Below are 13,267 nucleotides of genomic sequence, written 5' to 3'. Positions count from 1 at the left end.
TACAAACACCACGACCATTATGGTCCAATGTCCATACAAACACCACAACCATTATGGTCCAATGTCCATACAAACACCACGACCATTATGGTCCAATGTCCATACAAACACCACGATCACATGGTCTATACAAAACGCATCACTGTGACCAAACGCATCGAACATTATGAACATTACTGTCCATGCTGGTAATTATTAGTCAACAAGAAGAGCTCCCATGGCTTTTAGCCTGTAGGCCGACATTGTCGTTGGTTTTGTCCACTGGTCATTAGGTGCTGGCTGGCAGATTTACACTCCACCTGTTTTTAGTGTTTGAACGTTCGCCACGGTTTTTCCGAACGGACCTTCGAACGTTCGTTTTTTTTTATTATTTAATTGTATTATTATAGATTTTACGGGGTGCAGCATAGCTCCTTACGTGACTGCGTCCTGGCTTGCAGATCGCAGTCACGTAAGGGGCTAGGGGCGGCATTGCATAGTCTATCGGTGAAAAAAAAATTGTTTACAGTGGTGGCTGTTCATGTAAACAAAGCACTCAGAAGAAAATAAAGGGAAAAGACGGCAGTCAAACATACCGGTAATATCATATAACGCACTCACTTTTAGTTGAGTATGCCATACACTGCGGTCAAGTGAGCAGCAGTCTTTCACTTTTGCGTGGTCAAACCAGCCACTTCATCCAGGCGTTGCGCGATGTTTACTCCACAATGTTTTATCTCCAGTTCTTTTGTTTCCAAGACATATCCCAGTAGTTCCCACTCGTTTGAAATCGTACTTCAGAGTTAGGTTGTTGCAAACGGTGGATATTTTGGGCATGGTGCTTGAGCACTGCCAGAGCCGCACGGCTCTGAGCACTGCTATGTTGTGTGTAACCCGCTATACCGTCCCCACCTCCCGGGTCGCGTTGCGTGTGCACCAAACGTTTCACCCAAAAGCGGATATTTTTTCCCCCCGAACGTTCGAACCCATTAATTAAAGTCTGAATGCCAGCGTAACGAACGAACGTTCGGGCTCAGCCTTACCTCCACCGTTACATATTTGGTTGCACACCACCACCCGCAAATGGAGTGCTATCGTCGACCAACTGACTCCCCCGGTCTTTGAAACATGCATCATGAGAGTGTTGTGTTCCCCTTAACTAGGCTTGCCTAGTCTTGTTTACAGTTAGGAACTAGTTCTCTCATAGTGATAGACTATCGTTAAGGCCTTTTGGTTCTATTATATTTACCTGTGTTTTGTCTCGTCCAGTACTAGGTCACTGCGCCGGGCAGGCTTCTGCCAAAAACTGCCCTGAATTTAAAAAGGTCTGCAGAATATCAGACGGGACCGATGACTTGCAACTATCCAGTGTTTCTTGGACAGGGTAATACTAATTTCTTATTTGATTTAAGTATAACATAATCATTTACATCTAGGGATGCTCGATATTGGCTTTTTTACCGATATACCGATATTGTCCAACTCTTAATTTCCGATACCGATATCAACCGATACCGATATATGCAGGGTCCCCCCCCCCCCACATTATGCATACTTTGACAATAAATAAAATAATAATTTGTTCTTACTTACTTGCCTAGGTAGATAAAGGTTAAATAAATGTAAAAATATATATATATATATATATAAATATATATTTTTTGAAAACCGATACCGATATTTTCCGAGATCACATTTTTATGCCAATATCGGCCGATAATATCGGACATCCCTATTTACGTCACATTATCATTGAATCGGTAATAATTAACCATCGTTTGGTTGTTCCCACTGGTTCCTGGGACCCTCAGAAGGGACTCTCTGAACGGATCTTCGGACGACCAGTTGCCAGGATGGAGGTCGAGTTCTCAGCGGAGGAGGGTCGTTGGCTTGGTGAGGAGTCTTGAGTATTTTACATTAGATTCTAATTTATTGTCATTATACAGCACAAGTACAGTACAAGTACAGTGGCATCTAACCAGAGTGCAATCATAATATAATGTACATATGATTAAACTGGATTGTATATAAAATGGGTAATAGTGCTAATGACTGAGGTGTATGTATTATGTATAGTGATAAGAGGTATAAAAGGGTTTGTATAGATATAGTGTATATATGCAGGTATGTACGAATAGTAGTATAGGCAGTGGGGTCCAGAGTTGATATGGTATGGGGGGTTGGGGGCTGTCATCGGGGTTCAGAGAGAGATGACTGAGGGTGAACAAGCTGTTCCTGAGGCTTGGGCTGACCTCTGACCTTTTTGTTTTCCAGCCAGGGAGAGTTCCCTTAGTGCCCATTTTAATCCCAGAGTCGGATGGTGATTCTGGTGATGTGGTGTCTGCTAAGAGGAGTGATGCTGTGGTCCCCGGCAGCTTGTCCAGGTAACTGTTCACTAGCGCTGGGGGGTCGGAATTTTTATTTTTCGTGCTGATATTATATCTATACACTGGGGGGGGGGGGGGGGGGTTGTTAACGTTACTAAGCCACCATTTGTAGACTATCACTCCAGTTGACTGTATATTGACGGATCAAAAATCAGATGCAAATTAATGTAAGTGATGCGCCAAAAGATGGCATCCAATGCAGCATGGCAACCATTTAGCTCCCCATCACTTCCAGAGCCTCACGATTATGGTATAGATCCACACACAACGCCATGCGTTTCTACAATACCCAATATAGAAATTGCACAGTGTGGCAGTATTCTAAAATAATTTGCAATGGAAATTGGATAACGGGACCATTTGAAAAGTCACACCATTACAATTTCATTACAGAAAATAATACATCAATAAGATCTTGCATTTGTATTGGAAAGAAACCCATACTAACAAATGATCATACTGTCAAAAAGTAATGAAAATATAGTGGTGTTTTAGCCATATCACCCAGGTCTCAATAATTATAATTTTCTTTGCTATTTTTAAGGACAATCACCTGTGTAATTAAACCGTAACAACTGTAATCTGTAATGACTTCACTGTCATGTCCTCTGGTACACGTTGTTATTCTGCAACATCTTGTGTCTTTATTGGTTTCTTTCTGTTTCAGGCAAACGTCTGGCTCCAGTGCCAGTTTCATGTCCAGCCTCTCGTCTGCCAAAAATAATGTCGCCGATGGAGATTTCCTCCACCTTAAAGTGAGTCAACACTGAGCCCATCCTCCACCTTAAAGTGAGTCAACACTGAGCCCATCCTCCACCTTAAAGTGAGTCAACACTGAGCCCATCCTCCACCTTAAAGTGAGTCAACACTGAGCCCATCCTCCACCTTAAAGTGAGTCAACACTGAGCCCATCCTCCACCTTAAAGTGAGTCAACACTGAGCCCATCCTCCACCTTAAAGTGAGTCAACACTGAGCCCATCCTCCACCTTAAAGTGAGTCAACACTGAGCCCATCCTCCACCTTAAAGTGAGTCAACACTGAGCCCATCCTCCACCTTAAAGTGAGTAAACACTGAGCCCATCCTCCACCTTAAAGTGAGTAAACACTGAGCCCATCCTCCACCTTAAAGTGAGTCAACACTGAGCCCATCCTCCACCTTAAAGTGAGTCAACACTGAGCCCATCCTCCACCTTAAAGTGAGTCAACACTGAGCCCATCCTCCACCTTAAAGTGAGTCAACACTGAGCCCATCCTCCACCTTAAAGTGAGTCAACACTGAGCCCATCCTCCACCTTAAAGTGAGTCAACACTGAGCCCATCCTCCACCTTAAAGTGAGTCAACACTGAGCCCATCCTCCACCTTAAAGTGAGTAAACACTGAGCCCATCCTCCACCTTAAAGTGAGTCAACACTGAGCCCATCCTCCACCTTAAAGTGAGTCAACACTGAGCCCATCCTCCACCTTAAAGTGAGTCAACACTGAGCCCATCCTCCACCTTAAAGTGAGTCAACACTGAGCCCATCCTCCACCTTAAAGTGAGTCAACACTGAGCCCATCCTCCACCTTAAAGTGAGTCAACACTGAGCCCATCCTCCACCTTAAAGTGAGTCAACACTGAGCCCATTTGTGACCTCGTTATGTCGGCAAAGATTGAATGTGAGGTCATTGGCCGGTTGCACAAAACAACTTAAATTCCTTCTCTTTAAATGCTGAATTGTTCCGATTTGTGTCGTGACTTAACTTAAACATTTATTTAACACTATTATGTTATCGTCTGTCTGCATTGTTTTTCCGTTTGCTTAAGTAGATTTGCACTCTGTTTCTGTGGTACACTTAGTTTAAATTGTTCACTCGCGCACAGCCTGCTCATCTACCATCATCTACCAAGTGACTAACATTTGAGGCGACGACAAGGTGATGGAGCGAAGATTCTATCCCACAAATCCAGTACTATCTCATTAAACACTGTGCATTGAATCCACTACCATCTCATTAAACACTGTGCATTGAATCCACTACCATCTCATTAAACAATGTGCACAGTTAGCTTGGTGCATTGAATCCACTACCATCTCATTAAACACTGTGCACAGTTAGCTTGGTGCATTGAATCCACTACCATCTCATTAAACACTGTGCACAGTTAGCTTGGTGCATTGAATCCACTACCATCTCATTAAACACTGTGCACAGTTAGCTTGGTGCATTGAATCCACTACCATCTCTCATTAAAGTAACACTGTGCACAGTTAGCTTGGTGCATTGAATCCACACTGCACAGTTAGCTTGGTGCATTGAATCCACTACCATCTCTCATTAAAGTAACACTGACTGTGCACAGTTAGCTTGGTGCATTGAATCCACACTGTGCACAGTTAGCTTTGTGCATTGAATCCACACTGCACAGTTAGCTTGGTGCATTGAATCCACTACCATCTCTCATTAAAGTAACACTGTGCACAGTTAGCTTGGTGCATTGAATCCACACTGCACAGTTAGCTTGGTGCATTGAATCCACACTGCACAGTTAGCTTGGTGCATTGAATCCACTCATTAAAGTAACACTGTGCACAGTTAGCTTGGTGCATTGAATCCACACTGCACAGTTAGCTTGGTGCATTGAATCCACTCTCATTAAAGTAACACTGTGCACAGTTAGCTTGGTGCATTGAATCCACACTGCACAGTTAGCTTGGTGCATTGAATCCACTACCATCTCTCATTAAAGTAACACTGTGCACAGTTAGCTTGGTGCATTGAATCCACACTGCACAGTTAGCTTGGTGCATTGAATCCACTCTCATTAAAGTAACACTGTGCACAGTTAGCTTGGTGCATTGAATCCACACTGCACAGTTAGCTTGGTGCATTGAATCCACTCTCATTAAAGTAACACTGTGCACAGTTAGCTTGGTGCATTGAATCCACACTGCACAGTTAGCTTGGTGCATTGAATCCACTACCATCTTATTAAAGTAACACTGACTGTGCACAGTTAGCTTGGTGCATTGAAGCACAGACAAACGCACAGAGGGAGGGAGAAAAGCGAGCACACAACAAGCGCAATGTCCGCAGACATTTAGTTTATCGTCCCCCTTGTTAGCGCAGGAATTCTTATGCAGATGATCTCAAAATTGTAAAAATATCTGCTCAATTGATTGGTCGCCCACTAATGTCCAAGTTGTCCTAGTAAGATATATATTCCAGCTCCTCCCTCTTGTGTTAATGTTCTCAGCCGCCCACCGTCAGCCCAGAGATGCGGCCGTGGGAGGAGCTCTCGTCCATGGTGGACTCCACCACCACCACACTCCTTTACAGACGGGACAAGAGGATGGAAGGTACAACAGTTTCACTTTCAGTTTATTTGGATCCCCATTAGCCACGGCAGTGCTGGGGCTATTCTTCCTGGGGTCCATAACACGTAAAATACAGTTACAGACTTATACACTCGCAACATTCACATGTCATACAGACAATTAAAACGACAATAAAAACCCTAATCAAATTTATAATACAATACATACGCCTCATGAATTCATAATACAATACAATTATACCTACTCATAATTAATTCATAATACCGGTACAATACAGCATAATATACTATCCAGCTTTTACATACATTATCTATGTTCATATCGGCCAATTATACAATCTTTTAATAATATATCCCTATCAGACACATGCCTTTTCATCTATATATACCTATCTCTTTATCAGACACATACATTTTCATTTACGTACACACTATCTATTAGGGAATGTCAATTTCTTTGGTTGAAAATGTTGTTTTACCACGATTTTGAAACGACATTTACTATTCTCCTGCTTAACATGTCTGGGAAGAGAGTTCCATTCCTTCATACCACGGAACATGACAGTTCGCTTCATTGCATTCGACCTCACTTTTGGAAGTGTAAAACCTCGTGCAGAAGCATGTCTGGTGGAATGGTTGTCTGTCAAGACTTATAGATAAATTGTTATATAAAATTGAGGGTATCTTTGTAACAAGAATATTCCTAGTGAATACAAGGAGTGAGCAGACTAATTTATGTTTGACAAGTAACCAAGTTAAACAACTGTGCATTGCTGCAACATTAGTTCTGTACTCACAGCGAAGCGCTATACGTGCTGCTTTGTTTTGTACCATTTGCAATTTTTTCAGTTTATTCGTCGTTACATTCCACCATACTGCAGGACAATAGTCAAGATTTGACAACCAGAGCTTGAATTACCTGTTTGATAGAATTTTGTGGTAACAAATGAGCACATCTTTTAACAACAGAAATCCCTCTTCCCATTTTCACTACTATATTGTTTATATGGTGTGACCATGACAATTTACTGTCTAATGTTACCCCTAGGAGTTTAGTCTCCTGGACTTGATTAATTACCACATGACATCACTTATCAAAAGTTTCAAGACTGGGTTCGTTCAGTATGGTTTGAACCGAAAATTATGCTACTTGTCTTTGATATGTTTAGAACTAGTTTGTTATTCTTTATCCATTCCATCACTGATTGCAACTCTGCCTTTAGGACCGTATTTAATTCATTGGCTGTTGAGGCTGATGTGTAAATCGTTGAATCATCCGCATACATAGAAATATAGGACTTATTTAGGACAAGAGGCATGTCATTTGTAAATATGGTGTAGAGCAAAGGCCCAAGGCAACTTCCTTGGGGTACTCCACACCTTACCGTTTTAACTTCTGAGTAACTCCCATTAAAAAAAATATTTGTTTCCGGTTTGCTAAATAAGTTTGAATCCAAGATAAGATAGTGCAGATGAGGAGAAACCGTAACATTCAAGTTTTTTAAGTAAGAATTTGTGATCTATGATGTCGAATGCTGCAGTAAAATCAAGCAAGACAGCGCCAACCATTTTCTTTTTATCTATCTCTCAGCCAATCATCCGTCATTTGGGTTAAAGCAGTCGTTGTTGAATGTCCTTCACGATATGCATGTTGAAAATCAGTGGTTAATGTGTTAAAAGAAAAGTAGCATTTAATCTGTTCACTTACTATTCTTTCCATCAGTTTACTTAAAACTGGCAGTAAACTTATGGGACGACTATTAGATCCTGAGAATGGCAATTTCAATTTTTTTGGCAGTGGTATTACGTTGGCAGTTTTCCACTGTTGCGGATACAAACATTCACTAAATGATTGATTTATAATATGACAGATAGCAGGGGCAATTAAATCAGGGACCAATTTCAGAAGTTTCCCGTCAAGACCGTCAACACCTGGTGGTTTGTTTTTAGTGGTACTTAACATATGTTCTACATTACTTATAGTCACACTATCAAAATAAAATTTACAATTTTTATCTTCCATTATTTTATTCTTTATTAATAAATACAAATTTTCATTGTCTATTGTTTGCATATTATTCCTTCAATTATCTACTTTTCCAATAAAATAATTGTTAATATGATTAGCAATCTCAACTGGTTTGGTGAGGAATTTTCCTTCTGTTTCAAAGGATGGGGTATGTTTCTTATTCCTGCCCATTATTTCATTTAGAGTATTCCATAATAATTTACTGTCATTTTTAATATAATTAAACCTATTTTCATAATACATTTTCTTCTTCTTTTTATTACATTTTGTAACAACATTTCTTAATTTACAATATACCTCCCAGTCTGATTTATAACCTGATGTATTTGCTATTAATTTAGCTCGATTACGTTCTATCATATATTCTTTTAGTTCATCATCCAACCATGAACAACACATGAAGCTTGTAACGCAACACTATACCGTGTGGACATTCTCACTATATAGAGCAGTCATTTTTCAAGGGTGCACCGATGCCAATCTCTACAGAGTATTCAGGGGCTGGATCAATGCTGATACCTGTACCATACAGTAGGGCTGCTTGATTATGGCAAAAATCATAATCACAATCATTTTAGTTTGATATTTAAATCGCAATTATTAAAAACGATTACTCATTGATTTTGAGAACATCATATGACGGCGACTGAATTTGTCCTACCTTTCTTCTCGACCAAAGGCTGCCTTTCTGTCATCTTGTACAAGTTACCATAGACATTTAAAAAAGAAGCCAAAATTGTGATTTAAAAATGAAACTGGATTAATTGTGCTACCACAGACTGTGTTACCGGTTAGTGATTATGCTATATTCATTGATCTGTTCCGTCTTTCTCCCGTCAGATACCTCGTGCAATTTCAAACAGATTCTTAGTTCAAATTCCCCTGAGTCGTGTCGGTCGTATCTCCTGAGTCTGGAGAAGAGGGGCGACCCGCACTCGGACCACAGCCTCTTCACCAAACTCCGAGACTACTACAAAAAGGTCCTGGGCAGATTACACATCGGGAGGTACAGCTCCAACCAGAGCTACGCCAGGATGCTGGTCAGATACGCCGAGCTGATTGGGTGAGTGAGGGGGGTTGAAGTGTGTAGTGTTCCATTGACGATTCTCTTAAATAATTTTGGGAGAAAACTGACTTTTTTTATTCTTAATCATTCATTAAATATTAGACGATAAATTGTATCACCATTATTGATGTAAATTAACAAATAAATGGATGTACTGTGTGTGTATATATATATATATTACAAATTAAACAATGACATCATATATTAAACAATATACACTTTATGATAAACATTGTGAATATTCCGACGTCTGTTCCTCCGCCTGCTTTGAGAGTGGCAGAGTGGATTTTATGGCGTCGCAGAGTGAAGCTGGGTCTTTTTCACCCGGGGGACATCAGGCAGCATGGCTGCCCCTGTGTTCCCTGGATTTTGCGAGACCCTACAGATCAAGTGTTCTGATGAATACCTATTATTTTTCTAATTTTTTTTAACAATCCTTCTATTCATGACTAACATAAAAAAAAAAAAAAAAAAAAAACATTGTGAATATTGCCCGGTCCTAGCACCCGTTATCCGTCTCGTCTTCTGCAGGATGGAGGACGCAGACGACGCCCGGGACCAGTTCACGGCCGCCAGATGCTACTGCAAAGGCTTTGCCTTCGTCCACATTGCATACGCCCAGTTTGAAGTCTCTCAAGGTAGTGTATATTATCATTATGACTCTGTTGAAGTGATTCTTTGTGATCATTTGAAATGAGGACTGTGTCAGATGACTACTGCGTAGCCTCGTCATGTGTGTGTGTGAGAGAGGATTAGTCTAGACTAGGGATGCTCGATATTGGCTTTTTTACTGATACAGATATTTTCCAACTCTTATTTCCGATACCGATATCAACCGATACCGATATATGCAAGGTTTCCCCCCCCAAAAATGGAATAATTTCAGGTCATTAACATTACATATCTCTTGTTGTGGAATTAACACAACATTATGCATACTTTTGACAATAAATAAAATCAGAATTTGTTCTTACTTGCTTGCCTGGGTAAATAAAGGTTATAGAAATGTAAAAAAATTGGAAACCAATACCGATATTTTCCGATATCACATTTTAATGCCGATATCGGCCGATAATATCGGTAGGCCCATAATATCGGACATCCCTAGTCTAGACCTGTTCGCAGTATACATCACCGGGGCAGAAAGGAACGTATGTGTGTCGAGTATATCGGTCTGTATCTGCATCTACCGAAGTGTCTCTTTTTTTTTTTTAAACTTTGACCAGTCACCTGGTTCTTTTAGCGTTTATCGCTTTTTCTTCGCATTCATACTTGGTCAAGTTCGACCGACAGAAGCAGGCTGAAAGGGTTCAGATGGGGGGGAAAGACACTCTGGGAAAGGCACGGCTGCCGTCCGGGATTCGAACGCGCTCAGCCCCAGATCCGCGCAAGCGCGGTTGTCCACGGCGCTGAAATAGCACTCGCGGTACGTGGTGAGCTACTGGAGCTCCCCATACCGAAGTGTCTCTTACTTGAAATGCTGATGACGTTTATGTGCTCATCTTCTGTCCCCTGTTCCCCTTGAAGGCAATGTAAACAAAGCGTCTTCCATCCTTCACAAAGCCCAGTCACTGAGAGCCAGCCCAGCCGAGCAGCTGAAGGAGGCCATCCGCAACCTGAACGCTGGGCAGAAACGGCTGCTTCCCCCCGAGGAGGCAGAGTCACCCCCAGGTACAGTTTGTATTCTATCAGGCCAGCTACGGTGAGTCGTCGATTTCCAGGGATGGTTCAGTAACTCTCTTTAGAGTCCGTATTAAGTGATGTTTCTTTTTCAAATGTAGCCAAGAGTAAAGACCCTAACCCTATCAAAACTGCAGTCAAGTGTGTATTTTCAGCACTACGTTTGTTTAGCAATGATTTTAACTAGGCATTTTAAATGTTCACGTCTTAAACTCATACTGAGGCCCTAGTTTTAAATGACATATCATCATTAATTTATTTATTGTCTCACAGAGCAGAAGAATTTGCCAAAACAAACGCATTTCCTTTGATTTACACCGTCGCACGACAGTGACGTATGCCGAAAAATAGCTGACCTACAAGCTCACAGCGCGTCGCTCCCGCAACACCTGATGACTCGGAGCAGCTAGACAAAATGTCAGAAGTTTGGAAGCATTTTAAAATTGAAACCGAAGCCAGTCCAATAGCCAGTTGCAATGTTTGCAAGGCGGACGTTCCGCGTGGAGGAAAGAACAGAGCTGCGTTCAACACGACCAATCTAATATGTCACGTTATGTGACTAGAGCGAGCAAAGGAATGGGGGAGGCGGCTGGTGCTTTGCCAAACAGCTGTATTGATTGCAATGCCTCGCTTGAATGAAGAACGTTCACCTGGATAACGTCAACATTCGCTTTGAGGAGTATTGTCGGCGTTTCAGACCAAAATGGAGCAAATCATTACGTAAGTCGAACACTGAATGTATACTAATGTGCAAACAGATTGAAACTTTGAATATTTCTCGTTTGAAGCACATTCTCAGGGGCTCAGGGTGAATGTAATGTGAGCCGCCACGCTCGACTGGGGCTATTGAGGCAACATAGGGGCTTGTCTCGCTTTGCCAGTTTCTGACAAATGCGTAAAATTGGTTACTAATGGGAAAGATCGGTATCGGCAGATACTCAAAATCACATGATCGGGATCAGATCGGGAGCAAAAAAATGCGATCGGGACATCCCTAATTTTAACCTCTTAGGCTTATTTTCAGAACATTGGCCTAAAATTTATTAGTGACGTAAAATAAATCTTGTCCCGGTCATAAATGGAACAATACAGTCCGTATTAAGTAATGTTGTGTTTATTTTTCAAATGTAGCCAAGAGTAAAGATCCTAGCCCTATTAAGTGTTAAGTGAAATATGAGTTTATAAAAATCTCCACATTGCATGGGAAACCGGATGATTTAGATGCGAGAAAATGACGCTGTCATGAAATCGTTGTAGTCCTAAGAAAGAGGAGACCCAGGGAAATTTCATAAAACTACACTACCCAGCTCATACCAGCCACTGTCAAAGCTGCAGCCGGCTGACGTGAAAAAATATATATTGACGTTGTTTTCGTGATTTATATCTCACGGGTTGAACAAACCCGAACGTTATTGCCATCAAATACAACATATTGTTTCTTTACCTTTCTGTGAACGTCTACAAGAAAACATGTCGCAATCTGGTGAAAAATGCCAGAGCTATGGACATTATACAAAAGTAACTGTACTTACAGTAGATTTCATTCATGGTCTTTGGAAGAAGTTGCTGAATGAGCTCAGTGGCATCTTTCTGCTTTTAGTCATCGTGGGCATGGTGTTATTCACCATCAAAGATGAGATTTTTTTATTATTTATATTCTCAAGCATAGTAACAGACACAATATTCCGGACACTGGGAATACATACATTCCCTGAAGTCATAGATGTCCCTAGATAACAATAACATGCAAATGGAACTTGTAGAAGTGGATCAATCTTCCATTTACTTGGGTATGTACTTTTAGGCAAATTATCTGCAAATATGTCTAGGGCTTAACGGGTTAAACAACTACTAAGCTGTTAATATATGCAGTGAAACAAATGCTTTGCTCCCCTAAATGGAGAAATAAACACACTGCCCCCAGTGATATACCAAAATGTTGACCTAAGGCTGTCCCCGAACCCTGTTTTTGGGATTCGAACTTCGTCAGGGTTTTTCGAACGAACGTTCAAACCTTCGTTTTTAATATCCACAACTAAATCCTCAATTTGAATAAAGTGATTAATCTGATTAAATTTGTATTCTTTTTTAATTAAATTAACTTTCCAGCCCCAGACCCAGCCCAGGGAGAAGCCCCAGCCCAACTAAATCAATTAAATCAACTTTCTTTAATGAATATAACTAATCAGGTTCTTTTAATGCTATAATATTAGTGTAGCCTAATCTTTATCTGCAACTGTGAAGAAAACCCCCATTGGTTTAAACAGAATTAATAGAAAAAAAATGTAAAACAATTAATTAAAAAAAAAAAAATTATTATTAAAAATAAAAAATTCATATTTTGAATTCGAATGCCAACATAACGAACGAAGGTTCGAACGTTTGGGCTCAGCCCTACTTTGATCATGATACCGGTTCTAAAACAATATCACGCCAAAATCCTAAAATATCAGGAAAAGTAATGGAATATAATATTAAATTACATGAACCAAAATATGAAATTAATAATATATTGATGCTGTTGAAACTTAAATAATGATTGTTACAGCTGCTGAGCTATACTATAGCGAATCTCCATTTCTTATGTGTTATCTCTCCACTCCACACTATGTTAGTGCTTGTGCACAGAGATAAGATGATCTATTTATTAAACTATTATGCCGGGGGTGTAACAATACTAGGTATATATACGAAAAGGCATTGTGTAAATTGACAAAGTAATCTTAAGGTCTCTGCATACTTGCTTTTAACCATGCGTACTAGTAGACCAGCAGCTGCGTTGAGAATAGCATTGTTCACATACTTACC

General features: G+C 40.5%; 1 protein-coding gene across 1 annotated transcript in view; it reads left to right on the top strand.

The window, feature by feature from the left end:
• The window catches only part of ttk (ttk protein kinase), a 61,158-nt gene that overhangs the window by 21,276 nt on the left and 26,615 nt on the right, over positions 1-13,267 (top strand). Inside the window, exons 7-14 of the mRNA XM_084336913.1 lie at positions 1,249-1,363; positions 1,791-1,872; positions 2,254-2,363; positions 3,034-3,121; positions 5,604-5,706; positions 8,554-8,776; positions 9,311-9,417; positions 10,307-10,450. Coding sequence (XP_084193039.1) covers positions 1,249-1,363; positions 1,791-1,872; positions 2,254-2,363; positions 3,034-3,121; positions 5,604-5,706; positions 8,554-8,776; positions 9,311-9,417; positions 10,307-10,450 — 972 coding nt within the window. The remainder of the gene's footprint in view (positions 1-1,248; positions 1,364-1,790; positions 1,873-2,253; positions 2,364-3,033; positions 3,122-5,603; positions 5,707-8,553; positions 8,777-9,310; positions 9,418-10,306; positions 10,451-13,267) is intronic.

This window comes from Notolepis coatsorum (assembly GCF_963971535.1).
Source record: "Notolepis coatsorum genome assembly, chromosome: 19".
Lineage (NCBI taxonomy): Eukaryota > Metazoa > Chordata > Actinopteri > Aulopiformes > Paralepididae > Notolepis > Notolepis coatsorum.
The sequence above is the reverse complement of the archived record's forward strand: the minus strand, read 5'-3'. Positions and strand labels throughout refer to the sequence as shown.